Source organism: Boleophthalmus pectinirostris, unplaced genomic scaffold, assembly GCF_026225935.1.
Source record: "Boleophthalmus pectinirostris isolate CB_2022bp ecotype Guang Dong unplaced genomic scaffold, ASM2622593v1 HiC_scaffold_23, whole genome shotgun sequence".
In the NCBI taxonomy this organism is placed as follows: Eukaryota; Metazoa; Chordata; class Actinopteri; order Gobiiformes; family Gobiidae; genus Boleophthalmus; species Boleophthalmus pectinirostris.
In genome coordinates this window covers 23,266,388-23,288,481 of record NW_026571207.1, presented here as the reverse complement: position 1 = coordinate 23,288,481, position 22,094 = coordinate 23,266,388, and the positions used below count along the sequence as shown (strand labels likewise).

At 38.0% G+C, this 22,094-nt stretch overlaps 3 protein-coding genes and 1 long non-coding RNA gene across 5 annotated transcripts; 2 read left to right on the top strand and 2 right to left on the bottom strand.

Moving 5' to 3' along the window:
- Positions 1-50: 50 nt before the first annotated feature.
- On the bottom strand, positions 51-5,212 carry LOC110160687 (nucleolar and coiled-body phosphoprotein 1-like). The gene is given in 9 exon segments (XM_055159100.1): positions 51-871; positions 956-1,035; positions 1,502-3,010; positions 3,634-3,700; positions 3,702-3,785; positions 3,870-3,931; positions 4,286-4,362; positions 4,437-4,489; positions 4,910-5,212. Coding segments are annotated over 9 exon segments (2,133 nt in total). The 5' UTR covers positions 5,069-5,212; the 3' UTR covers positions 51-829.
- Positions 5,213-13,230: 8,018 nt separating this feature from the next.
- On the bottom strand, positions 13,231-17,641 carry LOC129410630 (uncharacterized). Its single transcript, XR_008632945.1, has 3 exons — positions 17,308-17,641; positions 14,960-15,137; positions 13,231-13,373 (listed from the first exon to the last, which is right to left on the bottom strand). It is a non-coding gene; the product is annotated as an uncharacterized LOC129410630 (long non-coding RNA).
- On the top strand, positions 13,786-16,042 carry arsia (arylsulfatase family, member Ia). The gene is made up of 2 exons (XM_020925368.2): positions 13,786-14,230; positions 14,641-16,042. The coding sequence occupies exons 1-2, from the start codon at positions 13,911-13,913 to the stop codon at positions 16,040-16,042; spliced, it is 1,722 nt and encodes a 573-aa protein (XP_020781027.1). The 5' UTR covers positions 13,786-13,910.
- On the top strand, positions 17,446-20,396 carry LOC110160675 (uncharacterized). Of its 2 annotated transcripts, none has more exons than XM_020925353.2 (4): positions 17,446-17,599; positions 17,662-18,009; positions 18,841-18,951; positions 20,070-20,396. In XM_020925353.2, exons 1-4 carry the CDS (start codon positions 17,551-17,553, stop codon positions 20,156-20,158), a joined length of 597 nt encoding a protein of 198 aa, XP_020781012.1. In that variant the 5' UTR covers positions 17,446-17,550; the 3' UTR covers positions 20,159-20,396. The 2 variants fall into 2 exon arrangements, with proteins under 2 accessions (XP_020781012.1, XP_055015179.1); XM_055159204.1 differs by having other exon boundaries at positions 19,018-20,396.
- The last annotated feature ends 1,698 nt before the right edge of the window (positions 20,397-22,094 follow it).

Sequence of the window (22,094 nt, the reverse complement as noted above, 5' to 3'; positions counted from 1 at the left end):
CCCTAGCTATCGTAACATGTCATGATTTATTAAAATGCTCACATCAAACGTCAAAGTATATTTTCTTTATTTTTTAATAACATGACAAATTGTCTCACTTAAAATTTAAACTTGATATGTGGGCATCATAGACAGTACATATATTCTTTATTCAGTCAGTGAATAAATTTATGTGAAAAGTGAATAAACTTATGTGATGGAAATTTGATGGAAAATATTTCTCTAAATGAATGTAATTTCTACCTGAGACCAAACCAGTCATTAAAATGTGCAAAGGCTCAGCAGACACAACTGTCTCCACTTACTCCTCTTACTACCTAAGACCTAAGTCTGTGAAACAATGCTTTGATATGTACAGTATGTATGTATAAATACTCAGAGCTCAGATGCTCTGTGGGGAGATGGAGAGAAGGAGAGGCTGTTGGTCCCTGACCAGGGAAGGCCTAGGCCATGTCCATATCTGCTATACCAATAATAAACCTTTGTCTGTATTCTAAAAAGTCAAAAGGCTTCGCAAATTGATTCATTATTTATCATCAAGAGATACATAATTTTTTCCACAACACTTATTTGTACGCTGATCCAATTTTTTGTTGCTTTTACACACTAGTATCACATGATTTTTTTTATCATGTAAGATCTTGATTTGGGAAAAATACTGTTCATTTATAAAACAAAATATATAAAAAACTGTACATGTTAGGGCACTCAGTAAAAGGAATAAAAATCTCAACAAATACAGAGATACATAAAAATGTACCACAGTAATACCACTCTCTACATTCAATAAAAAAGATGCACAACTCATCTGGATGGAGTTCAAATTGCGTTAACTTTCTGTTTCTTTGCTCTTGGAGGATGTTTTCTTTTTCTGTAAAAAAAACAAAAAAACAATCAGACATGGCAAATTAATACAAAACTCATGACTACATAATTTCCCAAATGAACCTGTTACCTTTTTTGGAGTCTCACTTTCTTGCATCTGTGACACAGCATCTGCCTCAGTGAGCTCCTTGATTTTTAACTTGTGCTTTTCTGAAATAATAAATAGAAATTGGGCTTTTTTAGACACTTAAAATATTTAGTCTTTGGCTAATTCTGTAGCACACTTTCACAGGTATAATAATTCTATATCATTGGGAAATATTACAATCAGGGTGCACCGATCCAATACTGGTACCTGATATCAACACAGATACTGAAAAATTAGCTAGATCGCATATCGGCCTCCAGATATTGGTTCAGTCAATATTACGGTTGGAATAAGACTAGTTATTGGTTGTACTCTGCCCAGGGAGTCTCATAACATTTGACTTTTTAATTATACAAAGCTGTTAGGTAGTTTCTTGTTTGTTTCTTGTTTTCAAGGAAATAAATTAGGTTTTCAGTCTCTGCACTGGTATATCAGGTATCAGCAGATAAGCTATAGTATCGGAATCGGTATCGGAATTGAAAAAGCTCAGTGCATCCCCAATTACAATATACAGAATTGTGAACTCACTTTTCTTTGAGCCTGGTGTCTGTGGAGTGGACATGACATCTGGAGTTTCTTCGGGCACTTTTCCATTGCTGTCCAGAGTCACTGGTGTTTTGACTTGTTCTCCCTCTGTTTCCAAATGTTCTTCACCCTCCTTTTTCTTCTTTTTGGATTTCTTTTTCACTATTATTTGCTGAGTTTCCTCAACATCAACAGTCTCTGCAATAACATTTTCCTGCTGTAAAGTCTCTAATTCCTCCTTGTCTTTGTCTTTTTTCTTCTTCTTCTTTTTAGGGACTGTTTCTACTGTGTCCTGACCGGATTCTACTGCAGCTTTCTCACAAGTTCCTTCATTGGTTAGAGCGTTGAGCTTTGCTTCAGTAACTGCTTGCTCCCCATTCTCTTTTGTTTTGTCCTTTTTCTTTTTCTTCTTTTTTGCCTTCTCTATAGACTCAGCATTAGAAGTGTTTAGTGAACTAATCAAGTCATCTGTTTCCAGGTTACCATTTATATCCTCTACTGTATTTATTTCAACATTTTGATCCACTAACACATCTACAGTTACTTTATCTTCCCCTTCAATTTTCTTATTTTTCTTCTTGGGCTCAGGTTGAATATTGGAAGATTTTTCTGCACTTCCCTCTGTTAGTTCAATTGTTGGATTGCTTGATATAGCAACTTCAATATTGTCTACATTTTTGTCAGCATCTCCTTCAGAAGCATTTGCAGTGACCTTACTTGGAGTGGCATCCTTCTTCTTTTTCTTTTTTGACTCAGTTTGAAGATTGGATGCTTTTTCTGGACTTCCCTCTGGTAGTTTAACTGTTGTTTGATCGCTTGTGTTAACATCTTTTTTATTGTCTACATGTTTGTCAATTACAGCATCTCTGTCTGAGGCTTTTGCAGTGACCTTACTGTGAGTAGCATCCTTCTTTTTCTTTTTTGACTCAGTTTGGAGACTGGACATTTTTTCTGGACTTCCCTCTTTTAATTTAATTGTTGTTTGATTGCTTGTTTGATCATTTTTATTATAGTCTGCATTTTTGTTAATTTCTCCATCTGTAGCATTTGCTGTAACCTTATTTTGAGTTGTATCCCTCTTTTTCGTCTTACTCCCAGTTTGATCATTCGTTGTGTTTTGTTGACTTCCCTTTGTTAGTCTGAGTTCAGTTGAATGAGGTGTTTTAGCATCTTTTTCTAAATTTTTGTCAATAATTCTATCTGTAGCATTTACAATAGCATTATCTACAGTTGCAGTTTTCTTCTTTTTCTGTTTAGGCTCAGTTGTAGCTTGGTCTGTAGTAGCTTTCCTTTTCTCTTTTTTAGGGCTCTGTCTTGTTGTTGAAATCACATTTGCACTTTTAGCCGTTTTGTCCTCTGTAGTTTTATCAGATGTTTTACTCAGTTGCTCCTGTTTGCCAGTGGGAGTTTCTGTTTTGGGGTTTGGTTTGGCTCGAGGCTTTCTCACCCTCGGTTTTTTGGGTTCAGGATCAACCAGGGCATTTAAGGCTTCCACTTTAGCCAGGTCAGCATCTGCATGAAGAAAATAAATTACCCAATATAATCTGCCAAAAACATTTACAGCAATAGATGAAACGGTTAGTTTTGGCTAATGATGCAATCTTGTTGTATTTAATCTAACATGATTTATGTGAACGCTGCATCACATGCCACAGAAACCTGGAGAAACAGGTTTCACAGCATTATTATGCTGTGTAAACAAATAAAGATTGTATTAAGCAAAATATTAGTAGATATTATATTAGAGTTCTTGTTCACACAAAAGTATATTATAATGACTTGTATGTATTCATTGGTAGTAGTAGTGACCGAGCAGTCAGAATCAATTTATTTATATTGTTTTGGCTAATGTATATGTACAGCAGTTTGGTACAGTTTAGGTCATGTAAATGCAAAATGACCAGTGTAAATGATCAAGATTAAAAATATCACTGTATCTAACATAGGGCGGGGCAACTGACTTCTATTTATTTATTTATTTTTTCTGACTTGACTTGACTTCTTGATGATTAGACTTAACTGAATCCCGAGCTCATTTAAAATCTGATTAAATTACTGCAAATGATACTGACATGTTTTCCCTTATCCAATGCGTCTCCGGTACTTGCCAAATGAAAAACTCCACACTACTGTACCTGTCATCTGCTCAACAAGTCTCTTCCACTTCTCCACGTCCAAACTGCTGTCCGAGTCAGAGTCCTCCCCTCCCTTCATCTTCTTTCTTTGGACCTTTTGATGTACTGGATTTGACTAATTTTTCTGCTGCATTTCCATCACCATTTTTCTGCTTTGTTGTAGACAAAGAGCACATTTTCAGCCATTATGCACAAAATATGCTTTTGAAGGCTAAAGCAAAAGTTTTAATTTTTACCTTTTTATTTGGTGATCCTGCCTGTTTAGTAGTTTTGCCTGTCTTTTTCTTCTGTGGATTTGCTGCATAAACAGTACATCAGATTGAAGAAGAAGTTACTTAGACTGCCAGCTGTGGACAGGTTTGTGTTCCTTAGCAGACTAGAATAAATCATATAAGCTTTGCACTAGCATGGTCTATGGAATTGTAGCCAATAGCTGATGTTAGCAATGTAGCAATGTTAGCAATGTTTTATTTATAGGTAAAATAATTAAATAGCAGCAATAAAAGCTAAACCTGTAAGCTAAACCTTGAAGTTCAAATAAATGTTTAGTTGTATGAATAAAATCTGGTAAGAGTCCCCAGTAACATAAAAAAATTGTATTCCAAACTTGTATTTTTAAAAAAGTCAATTATGACAGAACAATGTGTCACACCTTTATTGGGTGTTGTTTGTTTCTTGTCTGGAGCAGAGCGCTTTGACGTCGCAGACTTTGTTTTTCGTTTTGAAGACCTGTGATTGAAACAAAAACAATAAATCCAAGATAGCAAACAACTATATCAATAGTTTTGCACATTTATACCCACTTTAACCATGAACTATAGACGTCCTGTAACGTTGTGGATGTTGGTGCCTCACTCTAAGAGATTTAATAACAACAACAACAACAACAAAACAATTAGCAGCTGCACAAACTTTTTAAATAATAAATGAACAACAATTAAATAATGATAATAATAATACATTATTCACTTTGTTATGCGGTGCATGGAGGATTACTTTCAGTCAAGTCTAATCTGTAGGATTATACTTAATGTATAGTTTAGTAAAGGTGATGATGCGTTTGTAATTACTGTGAAACAAGCTTGACGTCAGTCTAAGTGACATTATGAGAGTTGAAACTCTCTCATAATGTCACTAAACTGTATTCTGATTACAAAGAGCAAAACAAACACTTCAGTTTTGTGTTAAGTTCTTTTGTTGTTCTTGTACAGCAACTTGCCTGCATACATGGTCAAAGGAAGTATTATATATATGGGAAGTATACTATAGTACGTACAACTTTGCATAGCGCTTGTTCACATGTAGTAACTTGAGCAGTCGAGTGGGTGCTGACCTGTAGGCTGTGCTTCTGTAGCTCCTCTGCAGCCGTGTGGAAGCCATGCTCCTTCAGGTGGCGATAGATCAACGTGATCAGCTCTGGGGTTGAGGCGGTCATATCGTACAAATAGGAGGAAAATAAAATCACCTAAAAATAACGAATAAATTAGGTTTCATAGTCAAATCTAGTATTTACAAAGCAGAGGCACACCTTCCCTAAAAACACACATGGCCAAACTTTGAACTCTGAACTCCGGAAGTAAATTACAGACTGTCTACAGCAAGGCACCGTGGGAGTTGGAGTCCAAGAAAATCACTACACGCAAAGCTGAAACTGATCATGCTTACAAAGGGCAGAAGGTATGGTACAATATGAAGTAAAAAAAAAAAAAAAACACGATCAAACCATTGTATGCATTTGTACTTGTACTTTTTTTTTTTTTTTTTTTAAAACCAAACATAGGCAAGGCAAGTTTATTTGTATAGCACAATTCGTACACAAAGTAATTCAAAGTGCTTTACAGAATAAGAAATACATTAAAATCATAATAAAAACAAATCAAAACATAAATAATCATGAATATTAAAATAAAAAAAGAGAGACATAAATTGGAGAGAAGAGTGCGGAATGAAAACCTTTCAGTTATATGCACAGTCAAACAGAAATGTTTTGAACCTGGATTTAAACAGCGTCACAGAAGAGTCTGTCTCACATGTTCAGACTGTTCCAGGTTTTAGCTGCATGAATTGAAACGCTGACTCCCCTTGTTTAGTCCTGACTCTGGGCACCAGCAGGAGGCCGGTCCCTGAGGTCCTCAGAGTGTGAGATGGTTCATATGACACTAACATGTCACAGATGTACTTTGGTGCTCGACCATGGAGAGACTTGTACACAAGCAGAGCTGCTTTAAAGTCTATTCTCTGAGGCACAGGAAGCCAGTGCAGAGACCTGAGTACAGGACTTATGTGCTCGTACTTCCTAGTTCGAGTAAGGACCCGAGCTGCAGCGTTCTGGATGTTCAAATCAAAATCAAATCAAACTTTATTTATAAAGCACTTTTCATACAAAATGCAACACAAAGTGCTTTACAGTGATTAAAAACAGTCCCGCATTTCCAACCACCCAACCACCCACCCACCAACCCAACCCCCGCACCCCCAACCCCACATAGTCAAACAACCCAAACACACACACACACACACTCACACTCACACGCTAAAATACATAACCAGACACAATAAAATGTGAGGCTGAATACAGGCGAACCAGTTGAGAAAGCAGAGAGACGTCCACCACCACCAGGAACCACCACAGGGTCCAGGGGAGAGATGAAGCCCAGGCACCTGAGGCCCAAGCACCATCCCTCCACCAGGAGCCCACATGACAGACCCAGCAGCCACAGCTGACCTCCACTCCCGATGCAGAGGGCTCCTACAGAGGAGACACTGGAAATCCTAAAAAATATGCCTAAGATAAATAAATATAATAAAATGTGTACAATAAAAACAAGTAAAAGTATAAGATTTCAATCAAAAGCTAAGCTAAAAAGGTGGGTCTTGAGCCTGCTCTTAAAATGATTATATGTTCTGCAGCTGTTTCACAGCTCGTTTGGAGAGACCAGTGAGCAGACCATTACAGTAGTCTAATCTACTGGAGACAAACGCATGGATAAGTTTCTCAAAGTCTGCTTTAGACAGTAAACCTTTGATTTTTGCTGTGTTTTTTAGATGGTAAAAGGCTGCAGATGTTATTGATTTGATGTGGCTGTTAAAGTTCAAGTCTGAGTCCATTATTACCCCTAGATTTCTTGCCTGATTTGAAGGTTTTAAAGAGAGAGACCGGAGGTGACTGCTGACACTGTCCCTTTGTTTCTGTGGACCAAACACTATGACTTCAGTCTTGTCAGAGTTTAGCTGGAGAAAGTTGTTTTGCATCCACACACTGATCTGTTGGATGCAGTGACCAAGTGAGTCCACTGGTCCATAGTCTCCTGCTGCCAGAGAGACGTAGATCTGAGTGTCGTCTGCATAATTGTGGTAGGACACGTTATTGCTGCTTATTAACTGGCCTAATGGCAGCATGTAGAGATTGAACAACAGGGGGCCCAGGATTGACCCCTGAGGCACCCCACAGGTCAGGGCCATGTGATCTGAGACACAGTTTCCAATTTCAACAAAATACTTCCTGTCTTCTAGATAGGACTTGAACCAGTTTAGTACAGTACCAGAGATGCCCACCCAGTCCTCTAGTCTCTGTAAGAGGATCCCATGATCGACAGTGTCAAAAGCAGCACTCAGATCTAACAGGATCAAGACTGAGACTTTGCCTGCATCAGTGTTCAGGCGGATGTCATTTGTCACCTTGATAAGAGCAGTCTCAGTGCTGTGGTGGGCTCTAAAACCTGACTGGAAAACATCAAAAGAGTTGTTCATTTGGAGAAAGTTCGTAAGCTGTTGGTAAACAGCTTTTTCAAGGACTTTGCCAAAAAACGGCAGATTTGAGATGGGTCGGAAATTGTTCAGTACTGTGGCATCAAGACTGCTCTTCTTTAGGAGAGGCTTAATGACCGCAGTTTTCAATGCATTTGGGAATGTTCCAGATTGAAGTGACATGTTAACTATGTGAGTGAGTGGTGAAAGTAAACTGTTGAGGACGGACTTTAGAAATCTAGTGGGTAACATGTCTAGGCAGCAAGTAGATGAACTCAGACTGGTAACGATCTCTAAAACAGTTTTGTCAGTTACAGGTGCAAAATGATTCAGCTCTAAGTGTCTCTGTGGCTGCATGCTTGTTATTTGTGTTGTGGAATTTATGTCATTTTTGATGCCCTGAACTTTGTCATTAAAGAAAACTGCAAACTCATTACATTTAGATGTGGAAATTAGTTCTAGTGGCAGTGGAGCTGGAGGGTTTGTTAATCTGTTCACTGTTGCAAACAGGACACGAGAGTTGCAATTACCAATAATGTCCGAAAAATACTTCTCTCTTGTTTTACTCAAAGTGTAGTTGTACATATGCATTGTTCCTCTGTAAATCTCATAATGAACCTGGAGGTTTGACTTGCGCCATTTCCGCTCAGCCTTCCAGCACTCCCTTTTCTGTGCTCTGACTGAGTCATCATTCCTCCACGGAGCTTTTTGCCTATCTTTAACCATTTTAACCTTTATCGGGGCGATGGCATCCAGAACATTTAAAACACTCAAAGTCACAGAGTTCAACACATCATCAACATTAGAACAGGAGGCAATTTCAAAATTGATCATTTCCATGAACAGTGCACCTGTACAACTGTAGGAGCAGCCGGTGGTTTGGGAATAACAGACAGGTCAAAGAAGACACAGAAATGATCAGACAGAGCAACATCAACCACATTGACATTTGAAATATTTACACCCTTTGTAATGAGCAGGTCCAGAGTGTGCCCTCTGTTGTGAGTGGGCTCACTGACATGCTGAGTCAGACCAAAAGTTTCAAGGACAACACTAAGCTCTTTGGCATTTTTGTCACACATTATCCACATGTACATTAAAATCACCTGTAATGACTAAACCATCAAAGTCTGTGCAAACAACTGAAAGCATCTCAGTAAAATCATCAATAAAACATAATGCATAATAGAAAACGTAATATTTGTTCATTTTTATCATATCAATGAGTTATCTCTTTTTGTAACTAGCTAACCTTTAGTTATAATTTAGGCTAAATAAAATATACTCTATAATCAGTTGAGTGTTCTTTATAATGGGCTTGGTTTTAGTTTTTAAGCCTGGCACTGTGCCCATTCATCCAAAATAATAAATAAAGAAAGAAGGAAAGAAATAAGCAAACTTGTATAAAGGATAAAGAAAGTAAAAGGTTATTGCAATGGACTTTACTCTAAAATACATCAAGTCGGTCCCAACTGGGCACCCACTTTGGGTTAGAATAAGACGCTAACACTAATGTAAACTGATTTATAAATACCCCTGACATGAAACTCTGAAAGGGTAAAACTGGTTGTAGATTAGTTAATTTGGCTCTTGGGGATTTGCAGTAGGGAAAGAGACATCATTGGCACATTTCACTCTTTTAAATACTATGTTTCATGTTTCAGGAAATTTACTTTACATTCCTCATGTTTAGCTGCTTACGTCTGGGTGCACTCTGCTGGTAATTGCCAAAAATGGGCCAATGAGATATATTATTATTGGGGAACCTTAATTTGTCTTAATCTGTTATCTTTACCTTTCTGAAATAAATCCAAGTTAATAGACCACTTTAGGATCTGTTCAGATCTCAGTAATTTAAACATGATGACTACATTCATTATAGAAAAACATTCCTTAGCCTTAATGTAAAAAGATTTTGTAAACTAAGTACCTTTTTGTAGATCTGTGTCTAGAACTTCATAATAAATGAAGTTTGGTTTGCTCAGGTGCTGCTGCTCCTGCTCCTGCTGCTGCTACGATTCAACAAGGCCAAGTCAAATACTTCCTGATGTCAGCTTGTGAGGTCTCACTTATGAGTAAGAGTTATACTTTGATTTCTATCTTGCACTTCGGATGTCTTCAATGGTGCTATATTTTTTTTGTCACCAGTATCTTGATAATGACATTCAGACAATCTTATCAGTCAGTCCAACAGAAATGGGCTTAAACATGTCTTAAAATTTATTAGTTGAGGTTTAAGTGTCAGACTAATGTGAAATGACCTTACAATTGCCCACAAAATGGAGAAATATCACTCAATACCCTTATTTCAAAGTTTTAATTATATTAAAAACAACTTTCACTCTATCAGTATTCGAAAAACCTGCCCACCTCTAGTCTGTTCTTGGGACTTTATTCTGTCACTTGTCACCTGGGCATCTGACATAATATCAAGAACAGTGCCCCAACTAAAAGGCCCCTGATTATTTAATCCAGACTGAAAAAGTCCAAAGGAAAGAATGAATCTAAACCCGTTTCATGTTATTGTTGGTCATCAATCATAACTACATTAAAATGTATACAGAAAACATAGACTCAGTACACCGGTCACGTGGCAAGAAAAAAATGTTGCTCAAACTCGACAAACAAAGGTGCATTTGTTGAGAGCTGCAGCTGGACAAGATGAACTCGGATATATTAAAGCAAGAGCTTTGGCAGTGAGTAGATGCACAGGAAGAAAAAAATACACGGGTCAGTCTTTCTCAGATTAGAAAATTGGGGTAAGAGGGGGGCTTACTGGCACCGCCGTGCTGATTAGAAAGGCTGTAGTGTTCCCAGTAAAAGGGAGCAGCCATATTCAGTAACAGCACCCCTTCCTATGGCCAAAGTACACATCTGGGACCAACCAAAACACAGCAGCAGTAGTAACTAATTATCTGGTTTCCTTTCAACAATTTTCATTCATGATGCACCATAAAACATTTGACTACAGTACATACCTTTCCTTACAGTTTTTTTTTTTTTTGTTGGTTGGTGTTTGAATCTGTAAGAAGACATATTCTGCAAAATCAGCTTTTATGAATTTTTTAGGATATTATAGTGGTTTTCTTAAAAGTGTTATATTTTTATTTCATGCATATTAGAGTAGTTTTGTATTTATCCATTGCCTTTGAGGTTCGAGTGCTTAGAAAATTTCAGTTTTGACCTTCCCTCTATCCCCACCCACAACTCTGTACTTATTATTATTTGAAGAATTCAAACTCCAAGTCACGCAAAAATGTTTATTACTAAATCTCACATATAATGTAATGTCTTTTAAGCAAACTGATCTGACCATACATGACTTTTTAATGCAATTTTCTTATTCCACGAGAGCTATAAAATACAATATGAATACAGAAAAAAAAAAAAAAAATTAAATACAGGGTCATAATCAGATCCTATAACTAAATAAATCTGAAGTTGTTAAAACTAATCAAAACCTGACAGTATTTTTAAACTTATCTTTTCATTTTCTTCAGTTTATTGCATTGGTACAGATATAATGTTGTATAAAGGATGCACTAAATATCGTGGTTGCCATTAAAACATATTTATTGAAACTATGTTATTTGTATTAAGTCTAGACCTACAAGATCTAAAAGAAGAGATTTAACACTTTACACAAGCTTCAGACAGGACCACCATACCACAGTTATAAATATTTTTAATTTGATTCCAAGAATGTGTTTCATTTTATTCTTAGTTTTGGTATTAATAAAGCTTTTGGCCTTGTGACAGGACCCCCAAATAAATACAAAAAATAAAAACTCTAGCAAGCTAACCTTAATATAACCGAGTATGTTTGTTGAGTAGAGAGAGGCCACCTAAGTTCTTCTTGTGGTTTATTGTGAGGTACATGTTTCTATAAATACATTATTCATTGGTTAACAGCCTTGAAATTATTCTGACAGCATAGTTTATGCGTCAATGAATTCTGCGATACACATCTAGTAATTTGTTGTTGCTAAACTATTAATCTAATGGCAGTTGTTTGTGCTTTGATGAAGTCTCAACGATGAGTGGTGTTTGTGTTGACTTTGGAAGCTCCATTAAAGAGAACTTGGTTTAAAGCAGGCGAGTCACATCCAAAAAGCTTTCCGAAAACTGTTAATTTTCTGGCACCACTTCATAATAACTACACTTTATTAGCCTTAAAGGTGCATTGCCCAATTTTCCTGCTTCATGGTCCGTCACCTATTTGTCTCAATGGAGATGTTTCCCTGGAATGTTCATGGTATGGCATTAAACATGTCCATTTATCATATATTCATTACTTGAGTTTCTACTGCAAAAAAATACAATCATTCTTTCTGTGAATTGGGGTGACTCGCCACAGCTCTGAACTGTAATGTAACATATTGCTGTAACCTGTTTGTCTCTCTTGTGATAGATAGGTTTAATCTATACTGTGGAACATTCTAGACAAAGCAATAATATTTCCATGGAGATAAGCAGGTTTCGGACCTTACACTAGAAATGTTAGTGCACCTTTAATAAAGCATAAACAGAGACTTAATTTATAATGAGCAAATAGTTAATTAAGATTCAGGCTCAGTAATACTCTAACTCTTTGCCTCAATTAAGTAGATAAGATAAGTAATAAACTATGTATTCACTATGATTTAAGACTTTATTGCTTTATTAAGGATAATTAAGGTGTAGTTATTATAAAGCTTTACCAATTCTCTTTTTCTCAGCAATAACCGAACAAACCAGGTCATGACCAGTTTTGTATCTATTTTGTCATTCATCTGAGTGGCTTAAAACAAAATACTCATGTTAACTTGTTAAATGTACATTAATTTAAGTTGCAGCCCTGATCCAAATGACCTGCCTTAAACCTATTGGACCTGTTGGGCAAGACTCCAAATATGATGCTTTAGCAAACATCCTTGGCCACAGTTTTGAGTCCGTTCCGGGAGGGTTGTGCCTTCTACCCACAAGTCTCTGTGTAAACCAGTATCAACATTTGCAAGGTGTGAAGTTTTACTGAAGTTTCTTAAAGGTGCACTATGTTACTTTGACTGGATGTCCATCACCTGCTTGCTCAAAAATACATAGAAAAACCATAATTCTGACTGTGAGTGGGGTCGCCTCTCCACAGATCTGACCTTTTACTTGCTCTGTTTTGGTCTCCATGAAGATAAAAGGTTCAGTTCCATACTGTGAAACAAACAAAGCAGTACCCCATCTCCATGGGGTAAAAAAAAAAACATTTGACAGATGCTCCACCAAAAAAGTTACACAATGCACATTTAATCTTTTCATTTAATGTAATTTTGCTCTCGTGGTATTGGCTGTAGTTTATTCTTGTAGTTGCTGTTTTATTTGTTAGTATTTTTGCTCTTATTTGGTTTTAGTAGTTTTATTGTCTTAACATGGACTAGTGGAGTGAAACATATTCCCATTGTATTGTTTTATCTGTATTGTGTAACACTTTGGAAACTGGAAACTGAAATGTGCTATATAAAGTGGATTGGATTCTTATCATACAACATTTAAGCCTGGCTTGAAGCTCAATAGGCAGAACATCATTTTTAGGGGTCAATATTTATCATATGTATTTTTGTTTACACTAGCAGCAAACTGTTTTGTAGTATGTAGCTGTTCAAGGTTGAATAGTCAACATATCTATCAATATCAACACACTTTTATACATACCGTGTGATTCTTTGTACCTTTTATTCATTGCAGCTCATATGTTCTGAAAGTGAAAATAGTTTACAATGTCCAATGAACCAGTACTTTTCAAAGTATTATAAAGTAAATATCTAAATAATTCAATCCACTCTGCAGTGGACCCCAAACATAGGCACCCCACTGCTCTCTGTGGGCCCTCTGGAGCTCTGTTAAAGTGGCTCTTTGACGCTCAGTGGAGATCTTATCAGCCTCTGGTATCCTGGGGCGACTGCGTGGTGTCACTCTTCAGGTGTGATTCAGGATTCATAGACTGCAGCGATAATAAGACCGCACTGTGTGAGAGAGGGAGAACAGACACTGTGATTGTGTCTATTGGGCCCCAGTGCACCCCAAGACTCCATCACCCCCTCTCATGTTTTCTCTATGTAACTGAGGGCCTTTTTGTAGAGCCTCTGTCATCTCCTGTTAAATCAGGTCAGCAAGGAATTTGTGAAGGTTTCCAGCAGTTCTTAAAGTTGGCAGTTGTATGATTGAACTTTAATTATTTTAGAGAAGCATGAATGAAGAATACTCAAGCCTTGTCCTGCTGAAACTACTCCTAAGGCTAGTAGTATAGTAATAAAGTGGGGAGCTAAATGCAGTCATTACCTGCATGTGTAACATTACAGTATGTTTGTGTGTGCTAGTGAGCCAGAAAGGCAAATAGGCGGGGTCTGTGAGACCACTGGGGAAGGGGGAAATGTTTTCAAAGACATTTTGGGGAGGCACACCATACAGAAGTTGCATATAGCTTTTCTCAGTGAATTCTGCACTCACTGTGTACAACACAAGATGATTTTGTGACGTTTAGATCATTAATAGATTAAATCATGGGTACCAATGCACTGACTGGTTTTTCCATGATGAGTCTGCTCAGTCTGGGCTATCTGGCCTGGGATCCGAACAGCCCTAATCAAGTGGAGATTGACCCCGGAGTGGATACTTTTGGAGACACCTCTCCTTTGGCGCCTCAGCCTCCTCACATCATCTTCATCATGACCGATGACCAAGGATTTAATGACATTGGATATCATAGCTCAGACATCAAAACGCCCACACTGGACAAACTGGCAGCGTATGGAGTTAAGTTGGAGAATTACTACATTCAACCCATCTGTACTCCATCCAGGAGCCAGTTCATGACCGGCAGGTAAGGTCAACCTCACACATGTAGTGACAGCAGGAACATGTCACAATGTTAGCGCATTCTAGTCAGGTAGTAAAATACAGAGAGACCATTCTGGATTTGCCAGGCATGAAGTATTGGAAACACAATTGGGAAAGTGCTTGCCTCTCTTAGATTAAAGTTTAAAATAATGTTAACGTGTCTGTCTATAGTTATTTATCTGTTATTGGTCATTCAGTAACCACTTCTTGTTTTATATTGTGTGAAGAAGCTTTAAACATCAATTAAATTTCCTATAATTTAAATGTATCGAGATTGATTAGGAGGCTTTCAAATTACATTTTAAAATTTGCATCTAATTGTAAATATTATAATTATAAGTTGTGTAACAGCAAAGTTAATATAATGTTTATATTTATTGATGTGATGTGCAGGTATCAAATTCACACTGGTCTGCAGCACTCCATCATTCGCCCTCGCCAGCCGAACTGCCTGCCCCTGGACCAGGTCACGTTGCCCCAGAGGCTGCAGGAGCTGGGTTATGCCACACACATGGTCGGGAAGTGGCACCTGGGCTTTTATAAGAAGGAGTGTTTACCCACGCGGCGCGGGTTTGACACTTACCTAGGCTCCTTAACAGGAAGTGTCAATTACTATACCTATACATCATGTGACGGCCCTGATCTGTGTGGATATGACCTGCATGAAGGGGAGACTGTGGCATGGGGTCACAAAGGCAAATACTCCACTCACCTGTACACCCGCAGAGTACGCAAGATCCTGGCCACTCACGACCCCAAGGCCCAGCCCCTGTTTATCTTCCTCTCTTTTCAGGCCGTGCACACACCCCTGCAGTCGCCTCAGGAGTATATCGACCCCTACCGGGCGCTGGGAAACGTGGCACGCAGGAAGTACGCTGGTATGGTCTCAGCTGTGGATGAAGCTGTTCGAAATATCACTTATGCCCTTCGCAAATATGGGTACTACAAAAACAGTGTGCTCATCTTCTCCACTGACAATGGGGGCCAGCCACTGTCAGGGGGCAATAACTGGCCTCTTAGGGGGCGTAAAGGCACCTACTGGGAAGGGGGCATCAGAGGTTTGGGGTTTGTGCATAGCCCTCTACTGAGAAGGAGAAGGAGAGTGAGTCATGCGCTGGTGCACATCACTGACTGGTATCCAACACTTGTGGCATTAGCCGGTGGTAACAGCTCTATGACTGAAGGCCTGGATGGATTTGATGTTTGGGAAGCCATCAGTGAGGACAAAGAGTCTCCTAGATATGAAATTCTACATAATATTGACCCACTTTATAATCATGCTCGAAGTGGATCATTACAGGAAGGTTATGGCATATGGAATACAGCGATCCAGGCATCCATACGAGTGGGAGATTGGAAACTTCTGACTGGAGACCCTGGCTACGGAGACTGGATCCCACCTCAAGTTCTTCCCGGATTTCCAAACACCTGGTGGAACTTGGAGCGACACCTTGAGCCAAAGAAATCCAAATGGCTATTCAACATCGCCACTGACCCTTACGAACGCCGCGACTATTCTGATGAAAGGCCAGATATAGTGTACGAGCTACTGGCCAGACTGGCGTTCTATAATCGCACAGCGGTGCCAGTGAGGTACCCCTCAGAAGACCCACGGGCTGACCCAAGCCTGAGCGGAGGGGTGTGGCTGCCGTGGGTAGAGGATGAGGATGAGGAAGAAGAGTGGGATGACAACCATCACACAGAGCAAAGTGACTGGAGGAAGAAGCTTAAACTGTCTCAAAGCATGTCATTACTCAAGAGTCTTCAGTCCAAAATGATGTCCAATTGGATATAGACAGATATCAGTACAAATGCAAACTGCCATGACCTACTGGGACTACAGGCTTGTCAAACTTTAAGCTTATTTTGTTCTTTGTTTGGAACAAACAAACACAAATTACAGTTAAAAGTAATGGTTGTGCATATTGTAGAAGGACATCAAAGGTGTGCTGTGTAACTTTTCTGGTGGAGCGTATGCCATCTGTATTTCTCAATGGAGATGTTTGGCTTGGAATGTTCCACAGTATGGCATGAAACGTATCTGATCTTTTTCAATCCTTATTGTTATTGTTTTCTTCTCTAATATTTAGCCCTTATGTTTGTTTTGACATCACTGGGACAAGATACGGTTCCAGACCATAAGTATATTTGTAAAATGAGTGTAAGCATATTGTAAAAACAGGTCTCCTTTCCACAAATATGACCAGTAACTTGGCCTGGTGGAGTCACCTGTGTGTTTCCATGGAAATACATAAGTTCAATGCCATACTGTGGAACATCTTAGACAAAGACATAATACTTCTATGGAGACAAGCAGATGAGGATCCTCCACCAAAAAGGTTGCAGAGTGCACCTTTAAATAGAATATTTGTATTCTTTGTAAGTATGGTGGATTTTGGTGGACAAGCCATGATGCTTTTAGCCAGGAGAAAGCCTGGTGAACACTAATGAATTATTCACCTGTGATTTTTCATTTTAAATTGATCTGTTCTTTGCTCAAATCAATTTAATTTTTGTATGAGCTGAATATAACTTCCTACTAGTGGCATGCATAACCAAAAATGGCAATGCTCTGGAGGTGAACCTGTCTGTGGTACAAAACTACCTCTGCCGGTCTAATGTGAAAGACGTGTACAGTTTAGACATTGGTCACTAGGTTTTCACCACATTCGAAACTTACTTTTGAACTTACTTTTGATTGACCTTCAGTAAATCTGAATCCATTATTTTTTCCCAAATATTTCTACTAAACACATTTTAAGTGGGACATAAATCAAAAGTATAGCAGTACATTTTTGTTCTTGAATCATCTACCCACAAAATCTGGTTATTTGACTGACTCATATTACTGGATCCTTTATAACATTCAAAGCACCCAATTATTTAAAACTTGTTTAATGTGGTCTTTTTACATGAGTTAAATGTTGTTTGTCTTTATAAAGGTAATGATGATTTTTTTTAAACAGGAACTAAAACTTTTGCCCACACCCCCAACTCTTTTTTAAAACACAATTTGTCTGACACATTTGCAGGTGCATCTGAAAAAATAAATCAACTTACCTCAAAACCATGCTTATTTTTATGCACATCCTTATTTATTTCTTTACTGAGACCTAACTCTGGAATTCCTACACCACACATGTTGTCTAACACAGGATTGCTAAACCTGGGTTTGGTACAAAGTGAAGTGAAACATTTTACTTCATTTCCTCACTAGAAAGTCAACACCCATGCACGCTCCATTTCCTGTAGGTTTCCAATAGTTCTTTCATTTACTACGTATTTGTCTTGATGATTTGAAATATGAAGATGATTCTTGCTATTTTGGTTCTATTGCCTGGACTAAGCTATGGTAAGTGTTTTTTATTGTGTCAAAATGTCAAAACTCCCCATAACCTTTTCTATTTATTGCAGGTTTTTTGAAACCCAGTGACACCATGTGCAAAGCCACAGAGACAAAAAGCACCTGTTCTGTGATGCTCGGAGGAAATATTTTCTTACAAGTTATGAGCAATGCTTCCACCTATAGGATCCAGTTCAAGAAACAGCTTCCCAGTGGATCTAAGGAGGTGCTTGCAATTAAAAAAGAAAGATTGTTAATACGTGAAGATTCATTCAGCAACCGTACGGAGGCGTTCATAAACAATGGAACAATTAAGATTCAAAATTTGCAGTGGGAGGATGCAGGAAAATACAAAGTGGAAATTTATGACACAAAGGGATCCAATGTGAAAACAGTGGAGATGACACTAGAAGTGAAGGGTAAGTGTGTTGAAGTTGAACATACCTGTATCAGATTCTCCAAGTTAAAACATGAAGTATCTTGTTAACAAATGTTTGAATTATAATGTTGAGATAGAGAGTTCAAATATAATAGTAAAATCAAAAATACAGAAAAAGAGAGCTTCAGGGGTTTTCTTAGTTAAAAGTTTAGAACTGAGCTCAAACAGTGAAAGTGACCATGCTTGTAGTGTAGTCTTACTATGATAGAGTAAAAAAGCGCTCCTGAGGCACTGTTGGAGATATTATAAAAGTCCTTTATGGGACTGTCAGTTTGTTAGTGTGGTGTTGTGAGATTATAGATGTGAACAATGAAAAAATATTTTGTCAATAGCCTTAATTACACCTGATCCCATGGAACATTTCCAATGCCATAGATAATCACGTTATGAAGTGGTCATGTAGCAGGTTTGTCAACATTATATTCTGGGATCTGGAATTCAAAAATAATCTCTGTAAACCAAAGGATAATGTAGGGATCACAGTATTAATAATACATTGGCCCAGCACAAATAATTCAAGTTAAATTAGGATTATAAAGCAAAAGTCTCTTATCTACAATTAAACATGGATAAGACCTAATCTGGTCTTTTTATATTGCAAATGAATGAGTTTACTTACTTTTCATCTCTAACTCTCTATAAGACCTAATCTGGTCTTTTAATATTGCAAATGAATGAGTTTACTTACTTTTCATCTCTAACTCTCTATAAGCAACATTACATTTTACTGTTTTAATCTAATATTAAGCATTGTCTATACATGCGCTATATCCATAAGCATGAATGCTGTAATTATGTGTTTTTCCTTCAGCAAACCTATGGCCTATTGTTGTGATTGCTGGTTCTTCTGTGGGGGCTTTTCTGGTGCTGGTCCTCATATCAGTTTGTATTTACAGAAAAGTCAAGACAAACAAGCAACCAGGTAAGAGTTGGCATTTAAACTATTTTGTGTTCAACTTCAAACAGTTAACATTATCCTTTCACACAGGTACAGCAATATGAAAGAAGTTGCATCATATTACAAGAAATAATTCAAAATCTTTGGACACATTGTATAACCTCAGTAATAACTGTAATGGACACACTTGCGATGAGGGGCCTGTTCCAAATGCTATTTTGCAGATGAATGAATTTCTGATTTGAGTCTTTCAAATATAATATAAACGTGACAAATTTCTGCTTTTTTATTTATACCATAAGTTCTTTCCCCATGTTATTTAAATTCTGAATGAACCTAAAAGGCTACATATTTATATCTGAACACAAAGTGAAGTTGATAAGCATTCACTTCACACAATATTGGTACACAAACAACAACCCAACATAATATGAAACAAGGGCATTTTGTCAGTTTAAATTTCAGACAATGTCTTTGATAACTGACAACCACAATTACAGTCATTGGTTGTTTTAAATCTCCCATGTCAAATCAAATCAATTTGACCTGTTGCTCTAGCAGCATTGAAGGATGGATGAAATACAGAGGACAAATTTCCCTGAATCAATAAAATTATACCTTAACCTGATTCAAATGTGTCATTGTAATACGTGGCATACTTTTGTTTCATATACTGGTATTTTGAAGTAAATGTGTAAATATTAGAGGTGTTCTGTGATATATTGTGATACGTCATTGCACAATTCTTGAATTGATTCAAAATGTATCTGAATCAATTTTATTTAATTAAATAATATTTTTCACAAAAAGTTAAATTCACTGTTCTCATGATTTAAAAAAAAAAATTCTAAACTATATTTCATACAGTTTTGATCTTATAAGTAAAGTTTTACTTTTTAATTTTAATTTTAGATAAATCACAATATATCATCTATTGTTTTAGTGTCGTGATATATTGTGACATAATGAATTGTGACATACATATTGTCAGAATAATTCTATTATCCCATATTTGCTAAATGCTTGTGTGTTATTCTAGACCTATGAGTTAACCATTTATGTACTACAATTCTTTGATTTATAATGTACCAATCATTTGTATGAATATGAATAACCTCTTTGTTCTTAACACCTGTGTGCAGTGACCTATCGCTCTTGTGAACCTCGAGATGATTCCTCACATGAAACCAACTCCCACTGTCACACATGCAAGAGTTATGATGGTGTCTGACTATACCTACGGCACCTCCTGATTGTTAATCATGTTTTATGTGTTTGAACTATGAATAGCTGCATCAGTTTCTTATTATGTCTTTGCTGATTCCCCCTTCCCCTTGAGAATTATCATTCTGTAACTAGGGCCTCCTAATGAAATAAAAGGAGGAGAGCGGCCTTGAGTCATCAGAACGTGTGGAGACTGTTGGTCTGATGCCCACTCTCTGCCCGTTCTCCTCATGAGAAAAACTGAATTAATCTCTTGTCTTTCTTCTTGTTTTGAATGTCTAGATAAACCTAACATTTACTTGGTCCTTCGTATGCCGGTGCCCAAAAATACCTGAGGACTCCAACGGACGTTAAGAATCCAGAAAGACTGTGGCCACAGCCCTCTGCTACGAGGTAACATACCCTTTCCGGGCTGGTTGTCTTCTCGCCGGTTGGAGTCTGACGGTTGACGGGAGAACCGAGGGAGAAAGGCAACAGACTGTGAGTAGGCCTTTTGTTAAAAAGCGAGTGACTGGGGGTCATTGCGCGTAGAGAAACCCTATAAATCCTAGGCTCTAATAGGTGAAAGGGCGACGGAGCCCCACTACTAGATGTAATTTGACAGGCTAGTGAGTAAAAGTCCGTTTATACAGGATGGCGGAGTCCTCCCGGGTTAAATTCCGTAGATAATGTGAAGGATGCCGGAGTCCTCCCAGGGTTAAATTCCGTTGGCGCCGAGAAAATAAGAAAATCAATAAAAATTTAAAAACTGAAAATAATAAAAACTGAGTGTGAATGGTTGTGTGACTGGAAGATAATAACCACTAGGTTGTTGTCCTCATACCAATCGATTGAGAAAGGAAATAGTGAGTCTTTGTGGATGTAAAGACAAGATTTCTCCACCTGACGGGTTGAAGTGAGAAATACCACAAAGATAATTTAATCACTATCTCAATCAAGAAAAGTTAACCCAGTTCTTAGAGACCTCCCCAGGAGTGATAGGACTGGTCCAAATTCTTTAATATGGGTAACAAACATTCTACAGGGAGACCTACAGATAGGCTAAAATGCAAGGATTATAAAGTTCTTGGAAATAATGACAAGAGTAACGTTAAATATTTGGATAAATGGATAACAAAATACAATTTTGAGGGGCGACTTAATGTGTCAGACCTTGAGGCACTGCGCGCACAAATTAAAGAAAGAACCAAAAATAATGAAAGGAAGATGCGCAAAAATGGCATTAGAGAGTTAGAGAATTGGTTAGAGGCAGCCAAACTGAGAGAGAGCCGTCTGAAAAGAAAGCAGGAAAATGAAGCAATACTATCGAAAGCAGACACAATGCTTTTCCAAAACAAAGAAGATTATGAGACAGTTGTTGCTAGTAGACGCCCACTACAACCACAACAACTCCCACATGATATGGCTACACCAGTGAAGGACAGCCCTTCTGTAAGCGCTGCATTCCTTCCTCCGCCTTATGCTACGGGGGGGGCACGACACTTCAGACAAAACATACCCTGACCTAGAACCGCTTAAATCTATGCAGGCAGGGGTCTCCACTCGCAGACCAGAGTGGGATTATATTTGTATACAGAACTTGGACAGCTGAGGATGTAAAGAAGGCCGTAGAAGGCATTACACCTTACAAAGACGATGTAAATCAGTTCTGTATTGAAATGGAGGCTCTCTGAGACTCCTATAAATTAAATGGTCATGAGACACAGCAGGCCTGGATGGCTGCGCTGGGCTCCAATTGGGGTCATGTCAGAGGTGACTGGGATCCCTCAGGAACTGATGGGAAATCCCTTAAACATGATGCTCAGGACTTGACTGTCAGAGTACAAGCCCTGGCAGAGAGAACTAAAACCAGATACAAGAAACTGGCTAATTATGGTGAAATTTCCAGAACCAAACAAAAAGATGATGAAAAACTTGAGGACTTCAAAATTAGAATGACCAAA